At 37.6% G+C, this 14,936-nt stretch overlaps 1 protein-coding gene across 2 annotated transcripts in view; it reads right to left on the minus strand.

The window, feature by feature from the left end:
* Window positions 1-14,936, minus strand: part of LOC114324528 (protein furry) — a 274,530-nt gene that overhangs the window by 30,082 nt on the left and 229,512 nt on the right. The window contains exons 33-37 of one of the 2 annotated variants that reach the window (XM_028272390.2): window positions 14,726-14,800; window positions 14,482-14,661; window positions 4,128-4,259; window positions 2,395-2,576; window positions 995-1,190 (exon numbers count right to left, since the gene is read on the minus strand). In XM_028272390.2, the coding sequence (XP_028128191.2) occupies window positions 995-1,190; window positions 2,395-2,576; window positions 4,128-4,259; window positions 14,482-14,661; window positions 14,726-14,800 (765 nt within the window). Of the gene's footprint in view, window positions 1-994; window positions 1,191-2,394; window positions 2,577-4,100; window positions 4,260-14,481; window positions 14,662-14,725; window positions 14,801-14,936 lie in introns of both variants that reach the window. The other variant, XM_028272389.2, reaches the window with a different exon arrangement.

The raw sequence follows: 14,936 nt of genomic DNA on the forward strand, positions 1-14,936 counted from the left end.
CGTAAGTATTTGGTCTTACGAATAGTTAATAAATAGTCGAAACGTTAATAAAATTATTTTTTTCATTTTAATTGTGGCTTATTTCCCATATAAATAATTAAAAATAATAAAAAAGGTCGAAATTTCAAAAAAATAATTTTGCTATAACTATGTATTGTAAAAATGTACAGTTTTGAAATTTTTGTCAAATGAGGGTTCTTTGGTGCTTAATATGTGACAAAAATTTCAAAGCGATTGATTCAATTGTTTAAACTTTATTCAAATTGTTTATCCCAGAGAGTTTTTTTTGCAATAACATAAGTCAGAAAAAAATAATGTTAGAACCATTCTACAGGTGTCAAATGAAAGGGCATGAGCTAAACTTTCAAATTGGTTTAAAAAAATTGAATAAAAATGCATTTATTAGTAATAAATAATTATGCAAAAGTATGTTCAATTTTTCCTTATAAACTTTTTATTTTTTTATATAATAAATTACATATACAGGGTGTAACAAAAATACAGGTCATAAATTAAATCACATATTCTGGGACCAAAAATAGTTCGAATGAACCTAACTTACTTTAGTACAAATATGCACATAAAAAAAGTTATAGCCCTTTGAAGTTACAAAATGAAAATCGATTTTTTCGAATATATCGAAAACTTTTTTTATAAATAAAAATAGCCGCCAGATCCTACGCAGGAAATAGTTACAATTTGTTCTTATAGGTAATATCTGTCGAAAAAACGCTTCAGTACCCTGGCTGTTGAAGTGTCATGAACAGGGTATATTTTTGTCTTATTATCCTGGCCTAATATGCCTTGTTTGCTTTAAGATAGTTGATAAAGAAATACGGCAAGAAGAAAAGAGAAGTAGTGTTATATGATATCAGTAAACAGGTGGATACATATTTGTTATTGTTAGTTTCATTTTTTATCCATTTTTTATTTAGGGTATGTTTTAAATAAAATATGCGGTATTTTATTCTAAAAGTACCAAAAGATAACTTACCGTAACAAGTTTCTGGAACTGATGGAAAAACTGCAAGGTGTTTGCTGGCGTCTGTAACATATTCGCTTGAATATATGAACTCCAATTTTCTAACATATCACTCTTCGAAATTATTGGTCGCATATTCATTAGAGTGGATAAATTTGGTGATGCATTGCAAGGAGTCACTTCACCTAGATCTCCCGTACTGGATCCACTAAAATATTAACATATAATCAACACGTTAGAAATGGTTATAAATATTGTATTGCCAATAATAGTTACACGTTATTTGAAGTATAAATTTATAGCTAATATAGCTAAGGTTAAAGAATTGATAGAGAAGGCAAACGAATACAACCTAGATTTATGTTTAGCCTTTGTAGACTATGAAAAAGCGTTCGATAGTGTCGAGATATGGCCGATAGAAAAAGCTCTAAATAACAGCAGAATAGACTCCAGGTACAGGCAACTCTTACATAACATCTATAAAACAGCAACTATGACAGTCGAATGGGAAAATAAAAAAAAACAAAACTAATCCCATAGAAGTACGTAGAGGCGTAAGACAAGGATATGTAATATCCCCAAAACTCTTCACCTTAGCTCTGGAAGACATCTTTAAAGAACTGGAATGGGAAGACATGGGTATCAACATAAACGGGAAGAATCTCAATCACGTCAGATATTGCGATGATGTTGTCCTTACTACAACCAACCAAGAAGAACTAGCCACAATGCTGACTCAACTAGCATACGTAGCAGAGAAGATAGGATTAAAAATGAACATGAGTAAAACAAAAATCATGACAAATACAAATGACAGAATAAATATAAATAATATCAATATTGAGGTTGTTTACAAATATTTATACCTGGGTCAAATAATATCAAAGCTAATAAAGAGAACCAAACAATTGAAGTACAGAGAAGAATCTGATTGGCGTGGACAGCGTTTGGAAAGTTAAGATGGATACCCGTGTATTTGCCCAGTGCATCCTTCCTGTTCTGACGTATGGCTCAGAAACATGGACATTAACAAAGGCCAACATAAACAAAATAGAAATAACTCAGAGAAAAATGAAAAGATCCATGTTGGGAATAAAACTACAAGACAGAAAATCAAACACATGAACATACAACAGGGTTAAAATGGAGATTTGCGGGCCACAATGCGAGACAGGAAGATAAGAGATGGAATGCTGAAATCCAAAACTGGAGACCGTGGACAGGAAGAGGAAGACCTCAGATGCGATGGAAGGACGATATTGTAAAAGCTGCAGGAACTAACTGGAAAAGCGCAGCCAAGGACAGACGGAAATGGAAAGATTTGGGGAAGGGCTATGTCCAAAGTTGGATAGAAATGGGCTAAAGAAGAAGAAGAAAAAGAAGAAGAAAGAATTGAGTAAAGCTGAACTCACCTTGTGTCTGATCTGGCACTGGACTGTACTTGTGAATTGTTCTCTCTTAGGGCAAGAGATGACGGAGGGAACATGGCGCTACTTTCCATGATGCTATTGTCAAATTCCGGAGCAATGGCTATTTCGTCCAATGGAGATTCGGAACCGACCTCATCGTCTGAAGATTCTTCTGTTAGTAACCGCTAAAATATACAATACAATAAGTAACAAATATAATCTCTGGAAAAACGTAAGTAAAGCTGAAGTTCTAGCAATAATACAAAGACAAATGTAGTCACTGTAGCAAAGTAATTAGTACAAAATATTTTTAACCATTATTTGATAATGATCTAGGAAAGACGTGAAAATGAGAAAACTTTTGAGCTTAAAAGTTTGAAAAGGCAAAAAGTTTCTCATAGAAAACCTTTTAGTTTTAAAAAAAGACATGCGGTTTTAAAAATAAATTTTATATTAGATTAGAATTTGCAAAAAAATAAAAAAATCGCAATTTTCGTTGCTTCCTGTCCAATATCCTGTAGAACACCTTCTGATTTTAAAACTGCTTGTACTCTTCTCTCTACCTCACCTCGAATTAAATTTATATTTCTTAACCATTATTTCATATGAATAATCTATTTACCAGTATACCAGAGACATCATTTGCACTCGACTTTTACAGAAACAGCTGAGAGTCTATACCAAGGACAACAATATCTACATCTACAGCCGATCCGAAAAAAACAACAATTCCAGCTCAAATTCAGCTAATACCAGACAATTATGTCAAAAAAAAACAAGCCCCAGTGCAAACTTAAAGTATATCTGACCATCCTCTCTAAAACTCTCGCGAGTTCTCTAACAACACCATCGTTAAATCCTACACCACACGACGAAACCAGATCATTCCCTCCAGAAACATCTCTCTCTCTCTCTCTCACTCTCTCTATCTCTCCCTATCTCTCTATATCTCTCTATCTCTCTCTATCTCTCCTTATCTCTCTCTATCTCGCTCTATCTCTCTCTATCTCTCTCTTTCGCTCTCTATCTCTCTATATCTCTCTATCGCTCTCTATCTATATCTCTCTATCTCTCTCTATCTCTCTCTACCTCTCTCTATCTCTTTCTACCTCTTTCTATCTCTTTCTACCTCTTTCTATCTCTCTCTATCTCTCTCTACCTCTCTCTACCTCTCTCTATCTCTCGCAGCTTCGCAGAATGAATGGCCCGCTGAATGCTGAATTTGGTCCGACTATCTGGTTTGTGACCGTTCTGTTGATCCTCCCGTTTTTCACTATAACAACACTAGTTTCGGTTGTAGGTTCTCCACACATAAAACACTGCTCCATTTTGATTGCAATATGTCTATTCCCAAGAGCGTCGATCGCGAAACTGAGCGTTTGTTCACCGGTGAAATAGGTTCGTTCCTCTTTATGCTCTGTTGCTAATGACGTCAGCACCTATGGTTCGTTAATCGCTTGTGTCTCGCTAGGCTTCTCTTAGGCGCAGGAATTTAATTATTGATTGCAGCACAAAAAATTAAAGAAATTAAAACTGTATATTATATCGGCAACATTTGTCTTTTAGCTTGTAATTTTTATGTAAAATCTAAAAATATATTACATTACACAAACACAAATAATAGATAAAAAAGGTTAGTATCTACCGTATTCAAGTCTACTTTCTTTTAGTAACAGGCTACAGGCAATAACATTGAAACATAAACTCACATTATGGTCAAAAGGACAGACGTGTACCTTTCTTACTGTTAGAACGGGTGTTTTTTCGCTAACGCTATCTTCTAACTGTTTTAGATTGGTCTGGTCATCTTCTCCTTGACTTAGAGGTCTTCTTCTAACGCCCCAGTTGAAATTGTCGGTGCTTTCCCCCTAAAAAGTAAAATTCATTATTTAATGTCTTTGTAAAGGCTAAATAGGTTCTCATTTATAATAATGAATAGTTGTCATTTGCATCAATAATCAAGAAGATAATAAAGGGAGTAGTATTTTGCACATAATCCAGAAACAAGAATGATCTACTTGTCAGTAGCTACTTAAGGTTACGGTATGTACCAATTAAAGCCCTCAATTAGCAGACTAATTTGAGCATATCTTCCAATTTGCTTGTGATTGGTATCCAAGAGGATTGGCAACATGGAATGTAAGAGGCAAAAACGGGAAAAATGGAAGTATTTAAGCCAATATATAGACCCATACTCACCTTCGGTTGCGAATCGCGGACATTAACAGAGAGGCAGAAGAACAGAATACAAGCGACGGAAATGAAGTACATACCTAAGAAGAGCGAGAGGAGTCACAAGACTTGATAGGGTAAGAAATGAGCAGATAAGAGAAGCTCTGGAGGTGGAATCAATCTTAGAATTTAGAAATACCTTTACAAAGACTAGATGATAGAAGACCGGTAAAATTGATTTGGGAAGCGAGAATTAATGTCAAGAAGAAAGAGAAGATAAGAAGATTGAAGTAGTACTATAACAGAAACATAAAGAAAAGGAAGAGAAACTACGATATTGGAAAATGAAAACTTACTAATATACAGGGTGTCCCAGACTAATTTAGCCACGCTATATCTCTTAAACGAATAGAAATTTTCGAATGGGACAAAAAGTGATATATTCTACTTATAATACACTTTAATATGGCGTACAAAAAAATCATCCCCTAAATATTCATCCCTTATTTACAACCCCTAACTTTAATTTTTTTAATAGCACCCTGTATATTTTTTTATAGTTTTGGATGTGGTCTTTTATCGTCTATTCAACACACTGTTTGAAAATAAAATCGGTTCTTAAATAACCAAGAAACTATCAGTTTATTTTTGTTAATTGTGTGTCCCAGACTAATTTATCCAGGCTATATTTCTTAAACGAATAGAGATTTTCGAATGGGGCAAAAACTGATCTATTCCATTTGTAATACACTTTCATATGGCGTAGAAAAAATTTATCCCCTAAATATTCATCCCTAACTTACAGGGTGCTAATTAAAAAAAATAAAGTTAGGGGTTGTAACTAAGGGATGAATATTTAGGGGATAATTTTTTTTCTACGCCATATTAAAGTGTATTACAAATGTAATAGATCAGTTTTTGTCCCATTCGAAAATCTCTATTCGTTTAAGAAATATAGCCTGGATAAATTAGTCTGGGACACATAATTAACAAAACTAAACTGATATTTTCTTGGTTATTTACGAACCGATTTTATTTTCAAAAAATGTGTTGAATAGACGATAGAAGACCACATCCAAAACTATAAAAAAATATACAGGGTGCTATTAAAAAAATTAAAGTTAGGGGTTGTAACTAAGGGATGAATATTTAGGGGATGATTTTTTTCTACGGCATATTAAAGTGTATTACAAGTAGAATAGACCACTTTTTGTCCCATTTGAAAATCTTTATTCGTTTAAGAGATATAGCGTGGCTAAATTAGTCTGGGACACCCTGTATAGGGGTGTAGAAGAGAAAAAGGAATCACAGGCAAGTGTAGCATGTATGGAAAAGAAAAATATGATCAATAAAGTAAGAAATTGGATATATTTCAAGGAGCGTATACTTAGACTAGACAGAGATGGGTAATAAGGTAATAATAACAAACCTAATTATACGTTATGGACCTGATGAAGATGCAACTCAAAGCAAACAGAATGAATTCTGGGACAAGCTGCAAGAAGTAATAAATAAATGTACAGCGAAAATAGTAATCACAGGAGAAATTAATGGAAAAAAGAAGTAGAAAAATGGATTATAGGACCATTCGGAAAGGACAAAATCAACAATAATGGAAACCTATCACTTGAACTCTGTTTAAACAATAACATAATGATCATTAATACACATTTCCAACACAAAAGATAGATAAGATCACAAGAGAAGTCATATCAAGAAATTAACAATGAATTATCTATAGTGCAAAAAACAGAAACGAGCTGGATAAGAGACATGAGGGTGAGAACATTTATGAAATAGGCAGTGATCACTACCTACTGGAAACTACAATTAACAGCAAAATAATATAAATAAAAAGTACCGAAGACAAGAATAAGAAATAAAGGAAATAATTATAATATCCCCGGGGCATCCCCGCAACTTTATTCGTTGCAATCCGTGACTGCACGCCGGGGTTTGTCCTAGTTTGGTCAGAGAGAGCAGCATTTGTGCCTCCTGATGAGAGACTAATAAGTTTTGAAACCGGTAGAGGACCTTACTGCACTCTCTGATTGAACTGGAACAATGATGCCGCTGTAGTTTTATGTTGCAACGGAATTGAAAATGGTTATTTATTTTTGATTTACATGTTTACTCTAAGTGGAGTACGAAGGGAACCATTCTCGTTGGAACTTTACCGCGCTGAGCAGATAGGACGTGAATTATAAATTGTAAAATTCCCTCATCTTTCTTAGTCTCAGCATCCGTTATGGTTTGCAAATTGTAGAAGCCTCGGAGGTGTTACCAGAGAAGGTTCCCATTGTTTTCAGTCTGGTAAGATGTGGAACAACATTTTTTGGTGCTGTTTTATGTGCTATTAGATTGAAAACTTAGTCTTTTGAAAATATTTAAACTAAGGGTAGGAACAACTAAAATCAGATATAAGACAGAGTTTAAAAAGAAATGGACAAAGAAGAAGAAAATTTAGAAATGTTATGCTAAATATAGAAAAACTAGTATGTGAGACCACAAGAAATAATAGAAAAGAGAAACGGACACCATGGAGAAATAAGGAGGTAAAAATCGAAATGAAAAAGAAGAAATTGTTGAAATAAACAAATTTTAAATATAAAATACAGTTAATAAAAGTTAAATAATCAAAATGAGAAAAAAAAAAGCTGAGACAAGGTTGAAGAAAAATATGAAAGAAAACAGTAAAGGAAATGTAAAATTGTTTTATAGAACTGTGACGAATTTCTAACTGAGGCCGGCCCTGCCCCTAGTAGTCAACAAACAACAGCGACACGTCATCGACGAGTAATGTCTCCGCTAATCCAGAAGTTTCCCCGATGATAGGCGTGGACCCGCCTCAGGCCTTCCAAATGTTCTCGAAGCAGAGCCGTATCTATATAAGCGGATGATTTTTAAGCAGCAGGCAGTCAGTTAATATATTCGACGCGATATATTGTTTTATTGTTTGATCGGGTTGCTGAAATGTATGTATTTAAGTAGATAAGTCGTATTTATAAATAAATTAAATGTTAGAAAGTGTAAAATAAATTAGATATTGTTGTTAAATAAGTGTTAATTGTAAGTGTTATAAATAAACAATTTCAAGTAAGTCTTTTATTTATTTAATAATAATTAAAAGTCAATTCGCGTAATATTTTCTAAATAGCAGAACAGTGGTGCAGAAGTAGGGATACTTGAAATAAATAAAATATAAATCGTAATAAATAAAGTGTGTGACAATGTCTTCACAACATAAGAAAATCACTGATTTGATCGTTAAGGAGCTCCGCAACCAGTTAGAGGAGAGAGACATGGACACTACTGGGAAAAGGCTGATCTAGTCGAACGTCTAAAGAACGCTCTTCAAGAAGAGGGTCAAGATCCAGAAACCTATTTGTTTGAAGACAAGCATGCTGCTGTGATCTCGTCGATTTCGAAGGTTTCGACAGACATTACATTGTTAGAGAACAAAGTTTCTAGCGAAATCTCCCAAGTTTCCTCCGATGTTTCTAAAGTTTCGACAGACATTACATCGTTAGAGAGCAAAGTTTCTAGTGAAATCTCCCAAGTTTCGACAGACATTACATCGCTGGAGAACAAAGTTTCAACAGAGATCACATCGTTAGAGAAAAAGGTTTCTAGTGAAATTTCCCAAGTTTCCTCGGATGTTTTGAAGGTTTCGACAGACATTGCATCATTAGAGAAGAAAGTTTCGGGTGATATTTCATCCCTTGACAGCAAAATGACTAACGAGATCTCTAAAGTCACTTCGGATTTTGACGACAAGATATCGTCCATAAAATCTACCTCTCTAAAAGATCAAGGAAATAGAAAAGAAACTGGAGGAAACGGAAAAAGTGGACAAAGTGGTGGAACCCATCTTAACAGATATTAAAGATGATGAAACCAAATACAAGTTGGAGCCACGGTCGATAGTTGAAGGGAGTGTAGGTCATGCTCGTGTTAAGGTGCCAAATTTCGACGGAAAGTCATCATGGAACAACTACATGAAACAGTTCGAATCGGCGGCCAGAGCGAACGGATGGTCCGAAAAAGAAAAAGCTGTAAACCTCACTATTGCTCTTCGAGGCGACGCTTTGGATGTCCTCCAGACCATAGCCGTAGAGGAGACAGATGACTTCGAGCAGCTTAAAAAGAGACTGAATATGCGATACGGACACGAACATTTAGAGCATGTCTATCAGTCGCAGTTTAAAAATCGAAGACAAAAGAAAGATGAAGCTCTTCAAGAATACGAGGTCGATATTGCCAGGTTGGTACGATATGCATATCCAACAGCTCCCGAAGACATGATGGAAAAGTTGGCTGTTCAAACATTCATTGATGGCCTTCGTGATCATGAAATGCAAAGAACACTGCGATTAGCTCGTCACAAGACGCTGGTTGATGTCTTGTCTGCCGCCCTCGAATACGAATCAGCTACCCAGGCCTCTGGCGGGTACAGTAAAGTTAGGACTGTGAAAGAGGAAGAGGATGAAGACAAACTGGACCAGATTGTCAATATGATAAAGGGCATTTCCTACAAGAAAACAAAGACCATAAGGTGCTGGAATTGTGGGGAAATGGGACACGTACGGAGTTCATGTAAGTACCCTAGGTACAATAACAGTCAAGAGACTCACCAGCAGGAAAACTAGAACGGGTCGGCCTTAGGGGAGCAGCTTCGACCCGCAACTTTTCCAAAGACCCTCTCATACTAATAGCTTCTTTGAAATGTCGTGAAGATAGTGTATATGTGGATGGAGAAATAAATGGTAAAAAGTATACATTGTTGGTGGATACCGGAGCGACCAGAACCATTATACGACCGTCAGTTATAAACAGTCATAAGAAGCTCTTACCAACGAGGTTGCGACTGCGGACTGCCACAGGTGAAAATGCCAACATCCACGGAGAAATCCAGATACAATTGGGGATCGGAGCAGAAAAGTTCGTCCATACTGTCATAGTTGCAGACATCGAAGAAGATGTTATATTAGGAATGGACGTAATGAATTTGCATGGATTTCAATTGGATTTTAAGAATAGGGTAATTAAAGTTGGCAACGAGGAGGTATTTCTTCATCCACATGATGACAGAACTGTGCTAGCAGCCATTAAAGAAGATACAGTTGTGCCTGCGAGGAGTGAAACGATCATCGTAGCGCGGCTACAGGGAACTGTAGAAGAAGGAACACCTGTTATGATGGAGCCATGGAACCACGACGAGGAGGTTGGCCGAGGGATCATAATTGGAAAGGAATTGGTTACTTCTGCTAAAGAAATTCCCGTGAGATTGATTAATGTCAATGACTACCCGGTGACCATCAAGAAGGAGACAAAAGTAGGAACTTGTGTACCCGTGACGTCCATAATCCGTCAGACGACAACATCAGATAATTCCAACGACAAGTTCGACCAAATGGTTGCAGTTGCAGGCCAATCTCTAAATCAAATGGAAAAAAGGAAATTAAGGGAATTTCTTAGGCAATATCGTGACATATTCGTACCGAAAGGAGGAAAGACAGGAAGAACGACAGTTGTCAAACATAAAATTGACACTGGTACCGCTAGGCCAATTCGTCAATCAGCTCGACGATTACCACAGGCGAAGAGAGAGGAAGCTGAAAGGATTGTTCAAGAAATGAAGAAAGACGGGGTGATAGAAACTTCTACGAGCCCATGGGTCTCTCCGGTGGTCCTGGTCAAGAAGAAAGATGGAACTACGAGGTTCTGTGTGGACTACCGTTTGTTGAACAATGTTACCAAGAAAGATAGTTATCCTCTGCCTCGGATCGACGACACGTTGGACACATTGGCTGGAAGTAAATTGTTTTCTACGTTGGACTTGAAGTCTGGATATTGGCAGGTAGAAATGGATCCAGTGGACAAAGAGAAGACGGCCTTTACGACAGGATCTGGATTATGGGAATTCAACGTTATGCCGTTTGGACTCTGTAACGCTCCTGCGACATTTGAGAGGCTTATGGAAAATGTGTTGAGAGGGTTATCTTGGAAAACGTGCCTGGTGTATTTAGACGACATAATCGTTTTGGGAGAGACGTTTGAAGACCACCTGAAGAATTTAGAAGACGTCTTTAATCGACTTAAAGCTGCCCAGTTAATGTTAAATCCCAAGAAATGCCAGCTATTTCAAAGTAAAGTCAATTATTTAGGTCATATAGTCAGCAAAGAAGGAGTGGCCGTGGATAAAGGAAAAATCGATTCCATTAAGGAATGGCCTGAACCAACTGATAAACATCAAGTGAGAAGTTTTCTGGGAGTATGTACATACTACCGGAGATTCATTAAGAAGTTTGCAGATATTGCTAAGCCATTAACGCGACTTACAGAGGAAGCAAGGGATTATTGCTGGGATGGAGACTGCCAAACGGCCTTTGAAACTTTGAAGAGGCATTTAATTACAGCGCCAATATTAGGGTATCCACTGCCAGAAGGAGAGTTCATCTTAGATACGGATGCAAGCAATGTGGGAATTGGAGGAGTGCTGTCGCAGATCCAAGGAGGACAGGAACGAGTCCTTGGATATTTTAGTAAAGTGCTTTCAAAACCTGAACGAAATTATTGCGTCACGAGAAGAGAACTTCTAGCAGTAGTAAAATCAGTGGAACACTTCTATCAATACCTCTACGGAAGGAAGTTTCTAATCCGAACCGACCATGCCGCCCTTAAATGGTTAATGCAGTTTAAGAATCCAGAGGGTCAGATAGCCAGATGGATTGAACGACTTCAAGAATATGATTTCAAGATCGAGCATCGGGCCGGAGTTAGCCACAGAAACGCTGATTCTCTATCTAGAAGACCGTGTCCAGCAGAATGTTCCCATTGCAACAAAACAGAGTCGAAGGAAGCAGCAGTACTAAGAACAACAGTGGTCAACGACGAGTGGACGCCTACCAAGATCAAGGAAGAACAAGAAAAAGATCCAGTTTTACAGAAGATTCGAAAATGGAAAGAAGAAAATCGTCGACCATCTTGGCAAGAAATATCAAGCCTAGGCTCAGTAGTTAAGACGTATTGGGCCCAGTGGGACTCATTTATCTTGGAAGACAGCTTGCTTAAACGAGTAATAGAAAATGATGATGGTTCGGTGAGGAGAACACAGTTGGTGATTCCAAAGAGCAGAGTAGCCGAAGTACTTCGTCAGTTACACGACAGTCCATCAGGAGGGCATTTTGGTGTAAAGAAGACCCTTCAGAGAATTCGGGAACGATTTTATTGGATGAATAGTTCCGACGATGTGAAGGACTGGTGTAAGAAATGTACTACCTGTGCTACAAGTAACGGGCCCTAGCGGAAAAGAAAGGCTCCTATGAGACAGTACAATGTTGGAAGTCCGTTTGAAAGAATAGCTTTGGATATTGCCGGGCCATTTCCAGAAAGTGACCATGGATGCAAATACATGTTGGTGATAATGGATTACTTCACGAAGTGGGTGGAGATCTACGCAATTCCAGACCAGAAGGCCGCCACTATTGCAGATGTGTTAATCAAAGACTGCATCAGCCGATTTGGAGTACCTCTGGAGATCCATAGTGACCAAGGAAGGAACTTTGAGAGCGATCTATTTCAAGGAATCTGTGATAAACTAGGCATGAAGAAGACGAGAACCACGGCCTATCACCCGCAATCGGATGGAATGGTGGAGCGTATGAATAGGACAGTCGGCAAGTATTTGACAAAGATGATGTCCAATCATCAACGAGACTGGGACCAGTACCTTCCGTTCTTCGCAATGGCCTATAGATCTGCTGTTAATGAATCAACTGGGCAAACACCAACAAAAGTTCTATTTGGACGTGAGATGCGTCTACCCTGTGATCTAGAGTTTGGATGTCGACCAGGAGAAGATGTTGCTGGTGAGGATTACGTGAATGAATTACGAAGAAGAATGGACGATATACATGAGTTGGTCCGTTCTAATCTTCAGATCGCTAGCGACCGAATGAAGAAACGATACGATACCCAAGCCGAGAGGGGATGTTTCAAGGAGAACGACAAAGTCTGGCTTTATAATCCAAAGAAGCGAACAGGTTGTTCTCCCAAGTTGCAGCAGTTCTGGGAAGGTCCGTACCTCATTGTCAAGAAAATCAATGACGTTATCTACCGAATAAGCAAGATTCCTAGGGGAAAGCCGATGATAGTCCACCATAACCGGTTGGCGCCGTACGAGGGAGACCACGACGTAGATGAAGAAGTGGAAGTCAACCAAATTCGAGGAATACCTGACCTTACCTTTGAAGAGTTCATGGGTGCCTACGGAGGTACCGGTAAAGCAAGACATGGTGTTACCACTGAAGAAAAGCGAGATCTTCTCGCACTTCCCGATGACTATTCGCTGGCCCATACCATCCCGGCCAGTATCAAAGACGCACGAGGATTGGCATCCGCCTTCCGAAGGAAGTTTGGTCGAGTTGCAGAACTTCAATGCCAACTGCCAGCTCCTGGCAAAGCATTGAAACTCCAAGATGCATCACGTTACCTATTCTATCTAGTAACAAAAGACACTGTCCGTGACCAACCTACCTACCAAGATGTATGGGATGCATTAATTCAATTGAGAGAGCACGTGTTGGAGTCCGACGTGCAAAAGTTAGCCATACCAAAGTTAGAATGCAGCCAATTAGACTGGAGAGTTATCCGAAATATGGTAGAAGAAATTTTCCAAGATACCGAGGTCCAGGTGTTAGTCTGTTGCAATCCGCATAGTTACTGGTGCGGAAAGAAGACCGTCCCCTGTCACTTTTATACAACTGGGAGTTGTAAAAGAGGGTCCAGTTGCCGATATCAGCATCCAGTTCCAGTCCTGACAAGGTTCCAGGAGGAACCATCTTTTAAGGAGGGGGCAATGTGACGAATTTCTAACTGAGGTCGGCCCTGCCCCTAGTAGTCAACAAACAACAGCGACACGTCATCGACGAGTAATGTCTCCGCTAATCCAGAAGTTTCCCCGATGATAGGCGTGGACCCGCCTCAGGCCTTCCAAATGTTCTCGAAGCAGAGCCGTATCTATATAAGCGGATGATTTTTAAGCAGCAGGCAGTCAGTTAATATATTCGACGCGATATATTGTTTTATTGTTTGATCGGGTTGCTGAAATGTATGTATTTTTAAAGTAGATAAGTCGTATTTGTAAATAAATTAAATGTTAGAAAGTGTAAAATAAATTAGATATTGTTGTTAAATAAGTGTTAATTGTAAGTGTTATAAATAAACAATTTCAAGTAAGTCTTTTATTTATTTAATAATAACTAAAAGTCAATTCGCGTAATATTTTCTAAATAACAGAACAGAACACTGAAAAACCTACGGAATAACAAAGAAATAAAGATAAAACAAATAATGACTACAAACGGACAGTATTAACCGATGACAAGGAAATAATGGAAAGATGGAGAGAACATTTTAAACAACTGTTGAACGGAGAGCAAGGAAAAGCAAATGAAAATGAAAACAACGTAATTGGCGGATCAGAGGAAAACACTGAGGAAACAGAAGCTATACAGGAAGAAGAACTAGACGAAGCAATAGGAAAGAAAAAGACTGGGAAAGCTCCTGGGAGTGAGAACATTAAGAGCAATAGCAGGATATACTTTAGATGACCGTAAAAGTAATGAAGAAGTAAGAGAGATATGTGAAATCTAAGACTTAGTACGATGGACAAGAAACAAAAGATGATACGAAAGTTGGTCTTCTCATCTTCTTAACTGCTACTGCTAAACCACTGAAGAAAACATAGGACGTAGTGTGATAACGTAAGAAGAAGAAAACGAAAAAGATATTCTACGATGAACGCTAATATTCTTCAAGTAAAAAGTTTATTAATATTGAGTATTAAAGAATCTAAATTATGTATCTAAAATATCTAAAAACAATAATAATACATGTTAACTGTATTTTCCATACCTCTATACTCTCGCTTTCATATTCCAAGAAGTCGAAATCTTTGAAAACTCCAAATTCTGTAGCAGCATCATCTCTTCTAGACCCGCCACTCATATCATTATTGCCAGCAGAAACTTCTTCGGTGCTAGAGGCCATACTGGACTGCCTTTCAATAATATCCGAAGTTTGGCTAAATATAACCTGAAAAATAAAACAAATTTGCTTGTAACTAAAACAAAGTAAAAACAAAATGTGCAGGTCTTACAGATGGACTCTTTGGCAGGCCGACACGTTGACCGCAAGTTGTCAATAGGTTCACTAGGCATTCCCGAACTCTTCCCTGCAATAAAATTAAACTAATAATTTAAAAATACAACAAAAATGAATGATTCGCGAGAAACAATTTATTGAACATAAATATGCAGTCAATTCTTTTATGTTATCTTATTAGTATATTATGCAACTAGCATTTAATG

Source organism: Diabrotica virgifera, chromosome 6, assembly GCF_917563875.1.
Source record: "Diabrotica virgifera virgifera chromosome 6, PGI_DIABVI_V3a".
NCBI lineage: Eukaryota > Metazoa > Arthropoda > Insecta > Coleoptera > Chrysomelidae > Diabrotica > Diabrotica virgifera.